General features: G+C 40.4%; 1 protein-coding gene across 1 annotated transcript in view; it reads right to left on the reverse strand.

Moving 5' to 3' along the window:
- The window catches only part of SFMBT1 (Scm like with four mbt domains 1), a 38,124-nt gene that overhangs the window by 18,932 nt on the left and 5,361 nt on the right, over positions 1–13,831 (reverse strand). The window contains exons 2-8 of the mRNA XM_009639356.2: positions 12,720–12,814; positions 7,663–7,903; positions 7,178–7,266; positions 6,014–6,260; positions 4,403–4,500; positions 2,826–2,927; positions 1,482–1,632 (exon numbers count right to left, since the gene is read on the reverse strand). Coding sequence (XP_009637651.1) covers positions 1,482–1,632; positions 2,826–2,927; positions 4,403–4,500; positions 6,014–6,260; positions 7,178–7,266; positions 7,663–7,903; positions 12,720–12,814 — 1,023 coding nt within the window. The remainder of the gene's footprint in view (positions 1–1,481; positions 1,633–2,825; positions 2,928–4,402; positions 4,501–6,013; positions 6,261–7,177; positions 7,267–7,662; positions 7,904–12,719; positions 12,815–13,831) is intronic.

Genomic DNA, 13,831 nt, shown 5'->3' on the forward strand with positions numbered 1-13,831 from the left:
TGCACCCTTTTCACAGGGTACAGATGAAATTCCGGCAAAGTTTCTGCAAGATTACTTCATTAATGTCATGTCAGCTCTGAAACTTCTTTTTTTACATAACAGTGCACCCAAAATGTGCTCAATACCAACACATTACTCTCTTAAACACACGGTTAAATACTGACTAATTAAAGACAGCAGTTAGTCGTCCTAAGAGGCTTGTCAAGCTTGCTAACAGCTGTAAATCTGCATACATATTTGAAGGGAAGAGTCTTAAGGTGGAGTTCCATCAGGATCTCTCCAAGTCCAGCATCTCTCCAAGAAAAAGACAAATTAAATTCTACTTAGAGGAAATACTTTGCTTCCCTGCTATCTAATAAAAAGCAAATAACTGAAAGGAACTAGGTGCAGAAGTGTGCTGCCATGATAGTTTGAGGATAGCGGTATATTAGCAAGGAGACAACTGCAGCAGATATTCCAGTAGTACCTTGGAAGCACTCCCCTACAAGAGATGCCTGTGACAATGCTTTAAGAATCAAACAAAATTTTAAAACTAGTCTAAGACTATAGTATTAACATTACAATCTAAACCCATGAAGTTCAACTACCCCTCAGAGAGGGCCTAACCACAGAAGGGCCTATTTATTTTTCTCAGTTTTATCAGTGCCAGTAGGACTCTTGAGACAATTCAGAATGCCCACCATTTCCAGGGGGCCTATGAGATGAGAAGCTTAAAATCTTTGTCAGCTCCAGACACATGCCTAGAAAGTGAGATTTCATCTTTCACGTGCAAAATTCTAGGTAATGCTGGGTCAAGCAAAGCCACTTTTTGTGCCTTATCCAAGGAAAGGCAGGAGACAAACATCCAATGCTCTTTGCTCCTCTGATGTCATGAGCAGCTAAAACAAAACATTCTGTGGTGGTGAATAGGAGTACTGAGTCCCTGGTTTTACAATACCGTTGACATTTCCATTTTGATAAAATGCATAAATATTTCAGTAGCTGAGGATCACTCCCCAATTCCCTTATGTCCTGAAGCAACGTTTCAGCAATCTGCTACCTTGCCTGATAGGTCCTTGGAAAAAAAATACTTCATTAACTTCCAAGTGATAAGATATTCTAAAAATATTATAAGACATCGGATAACAACATTCCTTTTTGACCAGAAGCAAAAATCCAATGCAAAGATGATAGGCTTCTGGTATCATGTTAATTAATGCTGAAATCAACATTGCCTTCAGCCCTGGAACACAAACTCCATTCGTTCAAGTGTTCAGGTTTTTATGCATGACCAGCATCCCCAGCCACTGTCATCTTCTCAAATCCTGGCACGTACCTAGGAAACTTCAGTTTCACTAACTCAACTGATCTTTCTTGTTCTTTGCTTGTGCTACTACATGTAATTCTTTTGCAAAAGTGTTGTCCTAATCATAGCACTCTAGGGATTGGCAATCTACTTTCCTTCAAAGAGGAGGTAGCATGACAAGCTTGCACAAGCGTACCTGGTGGGGGACTGAGATGCAAGCCGTTCTTCAGACTCCATTGCACAGGGAAAATACCAGCACTGTTGACATGACAAATGTAAGACTGACTGGTTGTACGCTCTGGTCTCAAGTCATCAATTTCTATCATGAAGTATTTTTCATTGTATACCTGTAGTTAGCCAAAAGAGAACCATGAGGTCTTGTAAGTGGCAGATTCTGATCTACTGCTCCCTCTCCCCCATTTTGGTAACTTTATTAAACAGCAACACTGCACGATGGAAACCCCTTACCTTGAAATACTATGAGAGTAAAAAAACCCCCACCAAACCAACCACCCAATCTATGGGATTCATAAACTAGCAGACTCCTCTGCCTTATCTGGAAACTTAACAAAATTAAGTAACAGTAAAAGACAATGTATGAGCACTTAAAAAATGTCATCAATTGCTATATTAAATTTTCTTATGAAAAATGCAGAGAAATTAGAGTTTGCAGTCTTACTACAATTCTGTAATAACAAAACTGTTTATTTCAACAAGGCTGAGCTGTGTCCCAGGATGGACTGTCACAAATGAAGTAACTAGGAGCAGGACAAGAAAATATCAAGAAAAGTAAATTATTTTGCTTTGCTTGGAACTGGTTGCACCTTTTTAGAAGTAAGTGAGCATCTTATTTGAAGAAACTGTAAGTTAGAGTTTAAAAGAGAGAGATCACCAAAACTAAGATATCACATTGAGAGACCATCTGTCCTGAAGAAAAAGCAACAGTTCCCGGAAAATATACAAAAAAATATTTTAAAATACGTCCTAATTTTATGTTGCATAGCAACATTTTGATTTACTGTATTAAAGCAGGTGTCTTTAGAACCTTTTGTACTAAGATGGGAAGATAGAAGTTGCTCAAAACCTGATTAAGTTGGAAAGGTTTCATTTCAACTTTTAAATCCACGTATTAAATCCTTGTTTGAAAACCAGGCTACTTAAACACCAGACCTTGTACATAGTAATGACATTAACTTTTGCAAAATCAAAACCCCAAAATCTATCTCCAAGTGGATACTCAGATTATGAGGTACTGTATCTAATTTTAAAAATCTGGGTTTGACAATTTCGGCCATTTGACCTTTTAAGCTTGTATCTTAATGGAACTTCTCCACTACTTTCAAATCCAATGTCTTCATCATCAGCAGGTTGTTTTTTTTTTCACGGCAACCTGTCCCCTAAGGGAGACATACAAAATACTTAATTTGAAAAATAGTTCAAGATTTTAAGATAATCAATTAATGAGAATTTCCTGAGCATTTAAGAAGAGAAGTAGCAATTTAATTGAATCTTAGCAGGTCAAGTTAAAGAACCCTGGTACCTTGAGAACTGTAGCAGGAGAGATTACAAAAGGAGCTGCTGGGTCCACAGCTTCTAACTTCATGCCTTCAGAGAATGAATGCACTCCAATCACAGGTTTATCCTGAAAAATATTAGAGATATTACCTGCCTTCTTGCATCAAAAAGAGGTACCTTATGTAATTCAACTGGAGAGGATAATTTGAGTTTTTACTAGTTCATTCTAAGAAACAAACCTGTCTGGGTACCAGAAGCCTCTCTATAATGAAGAGAAAAGGCCAACTATGCCCTCTGAGACTGACAGTTTTCTATGAGCTTTAGGAAACTGAGTCCCAAAGATTTCCGTCTCTCATATTCCCCACAGAGAAGCAAGATTTCACGATGCAGGGTGGTCTGGTAAGTCAACAGAGATTCCACCCCCCAACCTTTAGCACTTGTCATGAGCTAATCTAAAAGAGAACTATAAAAGTCTCCATTTTCAGCCTAACAAAAACCTGCAGAACAGTGTGATCCCACACATAGCACACAAGTTGCGTTCCAGGCTTGCTGTTGAGCCAGAAGAGAAAAGTCTCTGAAAAGTTTCTTTTCCTGATGAGGATGGGATAGAGTTAATGTTCTTCCTAATAGCCAGTATATTGCTGTGTTTTGGAAACACTGATGTTTTAGTTGTTAAGCAGTGCCTAGACTAGTCAAGGACCTTTTTTTTTTCAGCTTCCCATGCTCTGCCTGGTGCACAAGAAGCTGGGAGGGGGCACAGCCAGGACAGCTGACCCCAACTGGCCAAAGGGCTATTCCATACCGTATGACATCATGCTCAGTATATAAAAAGAGGGGTTATACCCACTCATTCCCAGATAAGCTCACTTTAGCCTCCAATATAGTTGGCTGTTGGGATCCCCCTGTCTCTCCAGAAATATACGGGATCTGCTCCAGAATTAGGTATATCCTGCTCTGTATATGACACAATACATTCAAGACCAACAGCACCTCTCCTGTTCTATTCTGCTTACAGGTCCAAATGAAGCTGAGAAAAATGAACTAAGAATTTGAAGGACTAAATTTAAATTCCTGTTTCTCAATACATGTGAAGATTATTTTTTTAAAACTTTAATTCATGTATATTTAAATTCAGACTCATGTTAACACTTGTTAACACTTAGGATATAACAGGACACTTTATACAGCATGCATGACTTTATCAGGTTACAGATTAGGTGTTACACATGTAAACTTTTCAATGTACTCACACAATTAGAGGCTGCAGCAACCCTGCACTCCTCTAGAAGGAGAGTAATCCACATAACCAGCTGGTGAACAACCGCAGATGCCATTATAAAGGATCAGAACGAGCGATTTTTCCCAGTATGACAACTAACAGCTCACACCCATGTGATGGGTGTGTTAGATAACTTAACAAGAATTGTATTATAGCATAGATTTTTTTAGAAGAGAGAGAGAAAGGAAAAAAATTTAAAAATCAAAACAAAACAGCCTAAGAGGTGTCAGTAACAGTGACTGACTTCCCTGAACCGTTTCTTAGGAATCCACCATTTTCATTATGTCACCCACAGTATTACACGACACATACTGTGTCTTTACCTTAAAGAGGTCTGTAGGAACTGAGGACTCCTCTTCCTCCTCTTTCACCTTCTTCAGGATCTCTTGCCAATCTGATTCGCTCTTTAAGGACCTAATGGCTTGAGTTAAAAAAAAAAACCAACAGTGAATGAAGTCATCTTCTTTCTTCTTTTCCCTCAGAAAACAGTTTGATTTGTGCTCCTCCAAGGGCTAAATTCACAATCTGTTCAGAATCTGCGCAAGTACCTTCCTTCTTAAAAACTTATTGTTATCTTATATATTTGGATGTGGTACAAAAAGCAACTGAAGTCAAGCAAGCAGTATCACCCATGTGCTGCCTGGTCTAGTTTTTCTGAGAAAATGGATGTCACATCAACACCAACGAAAACTTCTGGAGAAATGTATCCTACCTGGATAACACTAGTCTGTTTTATGCTTAAGCAAGCAGAAAGCTCAGTAAGTGTTCCAGAATTCTGTCCCAGCTGTAATTGCAGACCACGTACCTCTCTTCTATCAGAGGAACTACTTGTACCAGTGCCATCATGCACAAAGGATCCCTGAAGTCAAGCCTGTGTGTATATCAAAGGCTCTTACATAGACATAAAAAGGAAACAAGTCTAGTAGCTAACTAATATTTTTAAAAGCCATTATTCACTTAAATAATGCTGTGGAATCCACCCATCTCGTTTGTATCAGTGATTTGGCATCTCCCTGTTCACAATTCTGCTTTCAGCAGAGATTGCTCAAGCACTAGCACTGTGAGCCACAGCACTGTGGCATCACAGTGATTCAACAGAAATTGTTTTGTTTTCCTCAGCATTTCTTTTTGCCGTAAGGGGAAAGCATCAAAAAAACACTCAAAACAAAAACAAATGCTCTGAACGGTCCGAACTTCCTGAACAACTGTTCTAAACAACCTGAAATTCCCCAACTAATAGCACAGAGTGCATCAGAAACTTAGCTGTAGACCTGCCTTTGCAGAAAGGCTTTAGGGTAAATGCTTAACATTTTCCAGTTTTATCCCAAGGTTTCCCCTCATCAGGAAATATGTTACATCACTACTCAGCTCATTAGCCATCCATTTGTGTTGCAGTCATTTTATGCCCCACTTCTTTGATGACCCACCCTGACATGCACATGCCTGGAAAACATGGTAATCTGTCCCACTCTGCCTCTGCTTCCACACACTCATTCCCTGGGCACCTGTTTTTAAGGATGTTTTCATATCCACCTAATACCTCTTTAGACAAGGCCTTAATTAGCCCAGTGGACTTGGAGTCCCAGCTGCAAAAGCTCTTGTTGAGCAGTACTTCAAAAAGAGGTAACCTTCCCCTCCGCCCAGGATACAAACCTACCAAAAAAACCTGTGAAGGCAATCCCTTCATCAGCTCCTCCCTTTCCACAAACTGGTGGAAAATTCTGACAGCCAAAACCATTTAGCAACTGTTGAATAAGTGGGTGAAAAGTCTTGTAGGACTATTTAATGGTGTTTTCACTTACATTTCATTACGTACAATATTTGTCAGATCATACACTGACTATATGCATCCGGAGGCAGATTTAGAGCACCAAAGCAGCAGCAGTATTCTCTAGCCTCTGATCACCATATAAAAGATATATGTTTTGGAGTACCTAATGGTGGTTGCAGGCTGTATCCATGTTGAGTTGCCCACCCCACTTGATGTAGGAAAGGGTCCAAGTAGAATATCCATTGGTCAAATTTGTCAGACTCCTCCAGCCCTTCGTATCGCAATTTAAGTCTCCCACCAACATTTTCTACCACGGTGACTATCCAGGCTTCCAGGGAATCCCGGACATTTTGCAGTTCTAGTCGGGAGCCTGGTGCAATGAGATCCAAAGGATTTTTCCCTCTGTGAAGCTAGAAAAAGAACACAAATTATTCTGTACAACAGACCAAATCCATACTTCCACTTCTTTATACACCTTCTTTTTGCATAAATAAAGTATGAATAAAGAAGTAACAAAATACAGGTCCCTCACTAACACAGGAGAACAGAAATGACGATGTTTAGAATTGCGGGTGCTTGCATCAGAGCTGCACTGCCTGTAGGACACAGTCACACGTTTCACTTAAGTCCCCAACATCATTTTCAGAAGCATTATCACTTATATATTCAAGGTTTGAAGGAAACACGAATAATCTCTTTCTAAAACTAAGTCATCTAGCATACAAAGATGACCAGACAGAAAAGATACAAAGATAAGAACATTAGTTGTAAAGATGACATCAATGGCATTTTTCAAAAAAATTATGTTCTGAACTTTACAACCAGACACTGACAAAAGGTGCAAGTATTGTTCTAAGTGCAGAGGAGGGGATAAAAATTTGGTTCTTCACTAGCAAAGATGCAAGATTTAAGTGAAACAATAACCTACCCAATAGTATAAAAAAAAAAAAAAAATCAGTGAAAGGAGTCCACTGAGAAAGGGGACATGAAATCTAGATAAATAAAGGATTATTTCCTTAGAGTTGTATGAAGGAGGAGCAGAACAGGAGGAAGACTGAAACCTAAGGGAATTTGAAAAAGGTCTTTCTTTTGACAGCATTAATAAACAGCCCAAACCTTCAGTGACAGATATGTTTCAGGACAACATTAGCAAAATTAAATACTGTAAACAGGAAACCCTAAGAGTGGAACTTTAAGGTCAACAGCATACTACAATGCTCCTTAAACTTAAAAAAAGAATTGAACTGACAATCTTAACAGTGGTTCCCTTAATGACAAAGGGGAAAAGCAAGACAAAACCCAAGATGCAGCACAGTGCAACACTTACCCCCTCCAGCAGGTTAGCAGGGGCACTGCATGCTCCTTTCAGCACCTGCTGAAGGAATTCCTCCTGGTCAGGTATCTTGTCCTTGATACCTAAGCAAAGAAGAAAGACTGTGATTCTTTCTGCCAGTTAAAGATCAATTCACAAGAATCTGCCACACACTCACCTAACACCTTAAAAGAAGAAACAAAACAACACAATCTTTAAAGGAAATGACAAAGCAGTAGAATTTGGTGGGTGATGATTAAAGATAACCATAAGCCTTTGTAAAAGTAAGTCCAATTCTGAAATTAAGCTAACTCCTCCCAGGTGAAACAACAACCTCCTACTGTAAGTCACAGGATTTCAGAATGGGAGACAACCTCAACTTGTCATCACGGCACCACCACCTGTGCATAACAGTAGTTATGAACACTACCTGCCAGGCTTACAAAGGACAAAAGCATACTTTTGTATGTACTCCCCGCTTCTGCATATGGAGCCAATACCTTCAGGCACTTTGAGAATCTTCTTGTTCTGCTCACACCAGCCAATGGGGTGTAAGTCAGCTGTCATGATATCACACCAAAAGTCAGCCTTGCGGTCTTCCCCGTAACCATCGTAGCGCAACAGGAGCAGCTGCCCACAGGTAGTAATGATGGTGGCTACCCAGTAGGTGTTTTGGTCAGACTTGACAGCAACTTCTAGCTTCATACCAGGGGCAAAACCATTCTGCAAACTTGTATCCACCTGAAGAGGAAGAACATCATCGCATTTGAGCACCTCTCAGAAACTCCATGGAACAACAGGGGGAACCATTTCGACATGTTCATTAGCAAAAAACCTCAAGCTGAATGCTATCCAGTCTCTTCAGAGAAACAACTTCATCACATGTGACCCAAACTGGAATGTACACAGAATCATCATTAATGACATCTCCTTTGCATTACAGAGTATCTTTTCAACCTTAAATCAGTATCTTGCAATTCATCTTCCTGCCCTGGACAATACCTCACCCAGCACTGAAAAGCCTTCCAACTCACAGCTGGGCTGTCAAGCTAGGCAAAACTGAAGGTCAAACTCAGAAACACAACTTCGACTTTTTGTGTTAAACTATGTCTTTCAACCTCTTTGGACAAAAGCCCTATTTAAAGTACATACACGTGCTTTAGATAACAATACCACTGTCTCGTCCACCATGCTCATTTAAGGAGGCACAAATTGCAGAGTAAAGGATTTTAATGTCTCTGTCCAAGAACCTAAATAATTCTGTATGTAGCATTGCAACATAAATTGCATAGAACATAACAGTATGTGTTCTTCAGTGGACTCCTGCTTTGACAACAATAAAGCACCCAATACTGTGTGCTTTGTGCGTATGCATGTGTTGTACGCCAGTGAGGAATCTGACTGTACAGTACTCAGATACTGAAGTGTAAACATAAAAAGAAAAAGCAAATCCATTAAACTTCTCATATCCCTAACTTCTCCCAGCTCAAACACTCCTCAAAGAGCAGAAGGATCCTGTTCTGCTCTCACTACAGTACGTTTCTGAGCTATGCTTAATTCCATGGCCTCAGTCTTAATTAAAAATCTAACATGTCGATCCCCTGTTCTCAGCTGAATGTAACTGGTGTTTTCTTTCTTAAGTGGTCCCAAGTTCCATTTCCTCTTTGAATCAACTGCAAGAAAGGCTTTCAGTATGATGCAGATGCAGTAGATATTTTCTGGGTTATTTATTACCAGTTCTGCACTGACGGTTCAGTAACTGCCATAGCTATTATAGTCTCATCAGCCAGCACATACTGGTTTGCTAAAAATAAAACTAAGAGAACCACATCAGAGAGAAAAGCATATGCCTCTGTTAACTGTTCACATCCTTTAAAAGTTAATACCCTTGACTTAAGAGAAAAACCTTCTAAAAAACAAGATCAGCAGGACCCAATACTTGCAGGCATTTTAAAACAATATTACAGAGGTCACCTCTTCAAAAAGACAGTTGCCTTGCTGAAGAGATATTACTAAAGACATCATATTCTGATTCCTGAAAGAAAAGCCATGAGCTCAACACAAAGTCTGAGGAATTGGGAAATCTGTGCAGCTTCTCTATGCCCAAACTTTCAGCAAAGCCTTCCGGTGGAGAGCGCTGCATTCAAGGAAACAAAAAGCAACAGATGGAACTTTCCCTGAAGTCAGGTGTATTTTTCAAACGCTGTCATTTATGTTCCCCAGTGGATACAGCAGAGACCAAGAAGTTAGCACCCTCTCCTGGCAGCTGGGCAAGACGACACCACTTAAGCAGTTTAAGGCACAAAAACTTCTTTTCTTTAGGCTGGCTCACTGAGCTGACTGGTTTGCCGGAGATGCTCCTAGAGTATTTTATTTGGAGCAGTGGGCCTAAGAGTGACAGCTTCCTGCTGCACATATGGCAAGCGGAGATGGCCATGAGCGGTTAGTGACAGCACAGCTCAGGCAGCTCCGACGCCTCCTTCCCATCGAGTGTTAGCCCCCTGCTTTGCGCCATGCTACAGCTCAGACCTGGGGACCTGACTCAGCTCAGGACATAATGATAAAGAACATACAAAAAGTATTAAGAGCATGCAAGAACACACAGCAAATACATGTGTTCAGATAATGTTGAACACTAACTCATTTTTAATACAAGTTTACACGCATATGTAAGTTGCAGAAAGGAATTAAAAAAGAGCATTCAACAGTGAAAATGCATTTAGACTTAGGGTGGTATGACAGCACTGGCATCCACTGCAACTCCAGGTTTTTGGTAAGCTCTTTTTCCTGCTAGATTGTAGGCAAAACAGTCACTTTGATCTCAGTATTGTTTAATTTTTAAAATGCAAATAAATTAAATATTAGAACACACTTAATTTAAGGAAGTAGCTTACATTTTCCAATGCATCTTGCTCACAGTAAGAGCAAAACTTTCAGAAGTAATATAAGCATACAAATGTAAAAAAGTCCTCCCTCCCATCAGCAAGTCTAGTTCTTTGCTAACACCGGCTGTTGAAACATGGATTACATTTTCTTAACCTGATCATGTACTCTCCTACTATGTGGGTTGGGTATTTCTCACCCACCACTCATAATGGGAGGCTGGTCACAGTCTCAATACTCCGGTATTTAAAAAGAACCAAACAAAAACCTTAAGCTTCCATCTAAAATTAATTTCTTTCAATTAATTCAGTTATTTACACATGCCCCTTTGCTCTTGTGCCAGTATTATTCTTCAGCTTAGTTTTTTCCACTCTGTTTTTTCGAGTACAAAAGTAGCTCTCTCCTAGCTCTCCTGACGGTAGATTATAAAAACATGTAATTCTTAAACTCAAGGAAGTAGCACTGCACAGATTCAGGGACCACCAGTCACTAGTACAGAGACATCAGTGCCTTTGTGCTCTCCACTGAAAATCTCTCACCTGATGTATCCTGGAATCACACTAACATTTTTTTAGGGCTTTGTCACATAGGTTGTCGCTATCCACTGGGAGGCACTAAGGTTCTCCTCCACCTTTTCCAAACCATTACCTTCTAATGGACAGCAGAAATCCTGAGCATATGACCTTGCACTATTGAATTTCTATTAACAGCAAGATCTAGGTGATGTAAATACGCTCCTCTTGTTGCTTGTCAATTCAGTGTCAGCATTAACTTTCCAAAATTTTATGCCAAGTTTATTACAGAGAACATCAAAATTAGCCTCCAGACAAATTTTAAGGCAACTCTGGTAGCAAACACATGCAGGCATCTGTTTTCATGCTCATTCATGCCACCACCCCAAGTCCCCAGGCCAGCTCCCCATGCTGGGGTGTGAAGCGTGGCCAGCCAAGCTCACCAATTGCAGCTCCTCTGTCATGCTGCCCGCAAGAGGGCACCCAATGCAGCTGAAAAAGACTGGGTGACACTGCTAGGCTTTGCCCACACCTGCTCACTAAAGCACTCTCCACAACTATGCTACTTGCACCAACAAAACTGCACTGTGTTCTATACGCATAGGGAATAACAATAAAAACGGGCATTTATCTTTTTTTAAACCCAATTGTATTTTTACTGACGACAGCCAGAGCAATCAGACCACTTGTTTGGCACAGCTGAGTTGGCAAAGAGTGCAGTGCAGGGATAACAAAGTCATTCAAAGCATATCTCCTGCTGATTAACAAAATATAGCTGCAATGTTAATTCAGTTGGCCACCACTGTAAAGCTGGCATTACAATTAGTTTGTCTAATGTCTGAGCTACAATAGCAAGCTTCTTTAACAGAGATCACATAAGGTAAACCACACCAGAGCAGCAGACAGAACGCTCCTCACACTACTGCAAAACGCCATCACTCTGATTCCATACTGCTCCCGCAGTGTGGGCTGCACAGGCACCACCGCACTGAGTAAGTGTGCTCTTGCTAGAGCCTTAGTACACTAAGGAAAAACAAAGCAAGCATCAGCCTCTTCCCTTCAGAAATTATGTACCTGAATGTGTATTTTGAACAAAAAGCATACAACTACATCCCAGTGTATGGAAGAGCCTCTGCGAAGTCTACATTTACTGTGCATCTTTACTACTAACACAACTGCCATATTTTAATTGATTCTTTAATGTTTTGCACTTCTGCAGATTACCTTTGGACTCACAATGCTTTGTGATCCTTCAGGAATAGACCTCAGTTTGTTTTCCTACTGAAAGTGGTGATGCTGGACCTGAAAGCCCAAGCACCACAAGGCGCCTTCGAAGCAATGTGCCACATGCAAGTCACCACCCTCACTGCCATGGTAAAAGATCCACAGGCAGTCTTTGAAAGACTATTAAATAGTAACTTCAATAAGGAGTTGGATAAGGATACAGGCTGGCAGCCTGGAAGGTGTTTCAATTATTGGAAGAGATCCAAGAGATTTGGAAACCAGCTCCATACAGCTCAGCTTCAGTACAGGAAGGCAGACTTCACGTTCAGATCTCACCCAATGGGAAAGTGCACTCCAGGATTTTACCAACAAACATTTGATTAAAGATATCCAAGGGCAAAGACAAGGGCCTATCAAGACCTCATCCTATCCATTAAGCCTGTGATTGACAATTATCCTAATCAATTTTCTAACTACTACAGTCAAGTGTTTGGCAGAGCTATTATTTCCTCCTGGCCTCCTTGAGAGCCACCATTAAAACCTCCTTTAAGAGCACATTTGAATTCTGCTGTTCAAGAGCTATGCCACCAACTTTCTAGAGCTACCTCCTCCACAGCAGTTGTCCAGTAGCAATCATCAAAAGAAGACACTGGCCAGTTTGGGCTTTAGGGGAAAATCAAGCTTATTTTCTGGCGCAGAGAAGACTAGGAGCCCCTTAAGTTTCAGCACTTGCGGATGAGATTACCCTGTGCTATGTATAGAGAGGAAGACAAGAAACAGAACGGTGAAATTCCTCACTTCTCATTACTCTAGGAAACATGATTCTAGTTAGTCTTCCAGATTTGAGAGCATCAACTCATTCAAAGAAACCCTAAACATTCAGTGTATCAAAAAAATAACGTAGGAGATGGTAAGTAAACACGCACTCCCTTACTCACATGTTTAAAAGATCCATGGGGGGCAGCCGTTGCTCCTGTGTCTTCTAGATACTCATCCCAATTGAATTCCATTTCTTCCACACTGGAACCAGCATCTGGAAGAAAAGCCAAACACCTCCTATTTAGCAACCTGTTGGCTTAAGTTTCAGACTACTAAGAACTACAGCAAAACCCACTTCAATTCTAAATCTCTGAGTACACAAGTGTGCAGTAAACTTCATCATGTATTTCAATACACAGACAACACTATTTAGCCTTTCTTTGCATGTGAAGGGCACTTAAGTTGGACCTGGTCTGAAAAATAGTGAGATCCTGAGGATTTTGGTTAAGAACAAATTGTTTACAATTTGTGAGAGGAGAACACAGGCAGAAGAGTTCCGTATTTGTATCAGCAAATATAAGAGATTCAAAATTCTGGACACACCACACTGCCAGTGTATTAAATTAAAAACCATCCAGGAAACAGCAGCACCAACAGTAAGAGGTTTGAAAAGAAAGACCAAAAAAAAATTGAAATATGACTCTCCTCTTTTGAAAGTTAGATCAGTATTTATTTAGATGTTATAAAACACCAAAAGCACCAGAGAAGGATTCAGGGTAGTTCTAAAGAAAACATCTTGAGACACAACTGAAATCGAGACCACTCATATTAATCACTTAAAAACACAACCAGCTCATAAGATTTAACACCTCCTTTAGACCAAGAAAATCTCATTTCTGGATGCATTTAAAGCCAGAATGGGCTAAAAACACTCAAGCCACAGTTCAAAACTCACTCAGGCTGTTAGGGAAGCAAGCAGCTGTAGTGAGCCACACTACCAATTAGTCAGATATTCTATCGTTATTGTCAAGCCTGTCCCCCAGCCTCCGTCTCTCCTTCAGTTCTTGGCTCACTTCCCTGCTCCCTTCCTATTCCTGTTTTCTCCAACATGTAGCCTGCTCTGCTGAAAAGATGCCACAACCAACACAGGTTGGATTTCAGGTTCCCTGCTTGGTTCATCACGCAACCACATTGTATTTTTCCTGCAGGCACAGTGTGGGATGAGCAGGGAGGGTCCCACCTCATGTAAGCCGCGTTTTTAACCTCAACACACAAACTACAGCTTCAGGGT

Source organism: Egretta garzetta, unplaced genomic scaffold (genome assembly GCF_000687185.1).
Source record: "Egretta garzetta isolate BGI_Z169 unplaced genomic scaffold, ASM68718v1 scaffold215, whole genome shotgun sequence".
Classification (NCBI taxonomy): domain Eukaryota; kingdom Metazoa; phylum Chordata; class Aves; order Pelecaniformes; family Ardeidae; genus Egretta; species Egretta garzetta.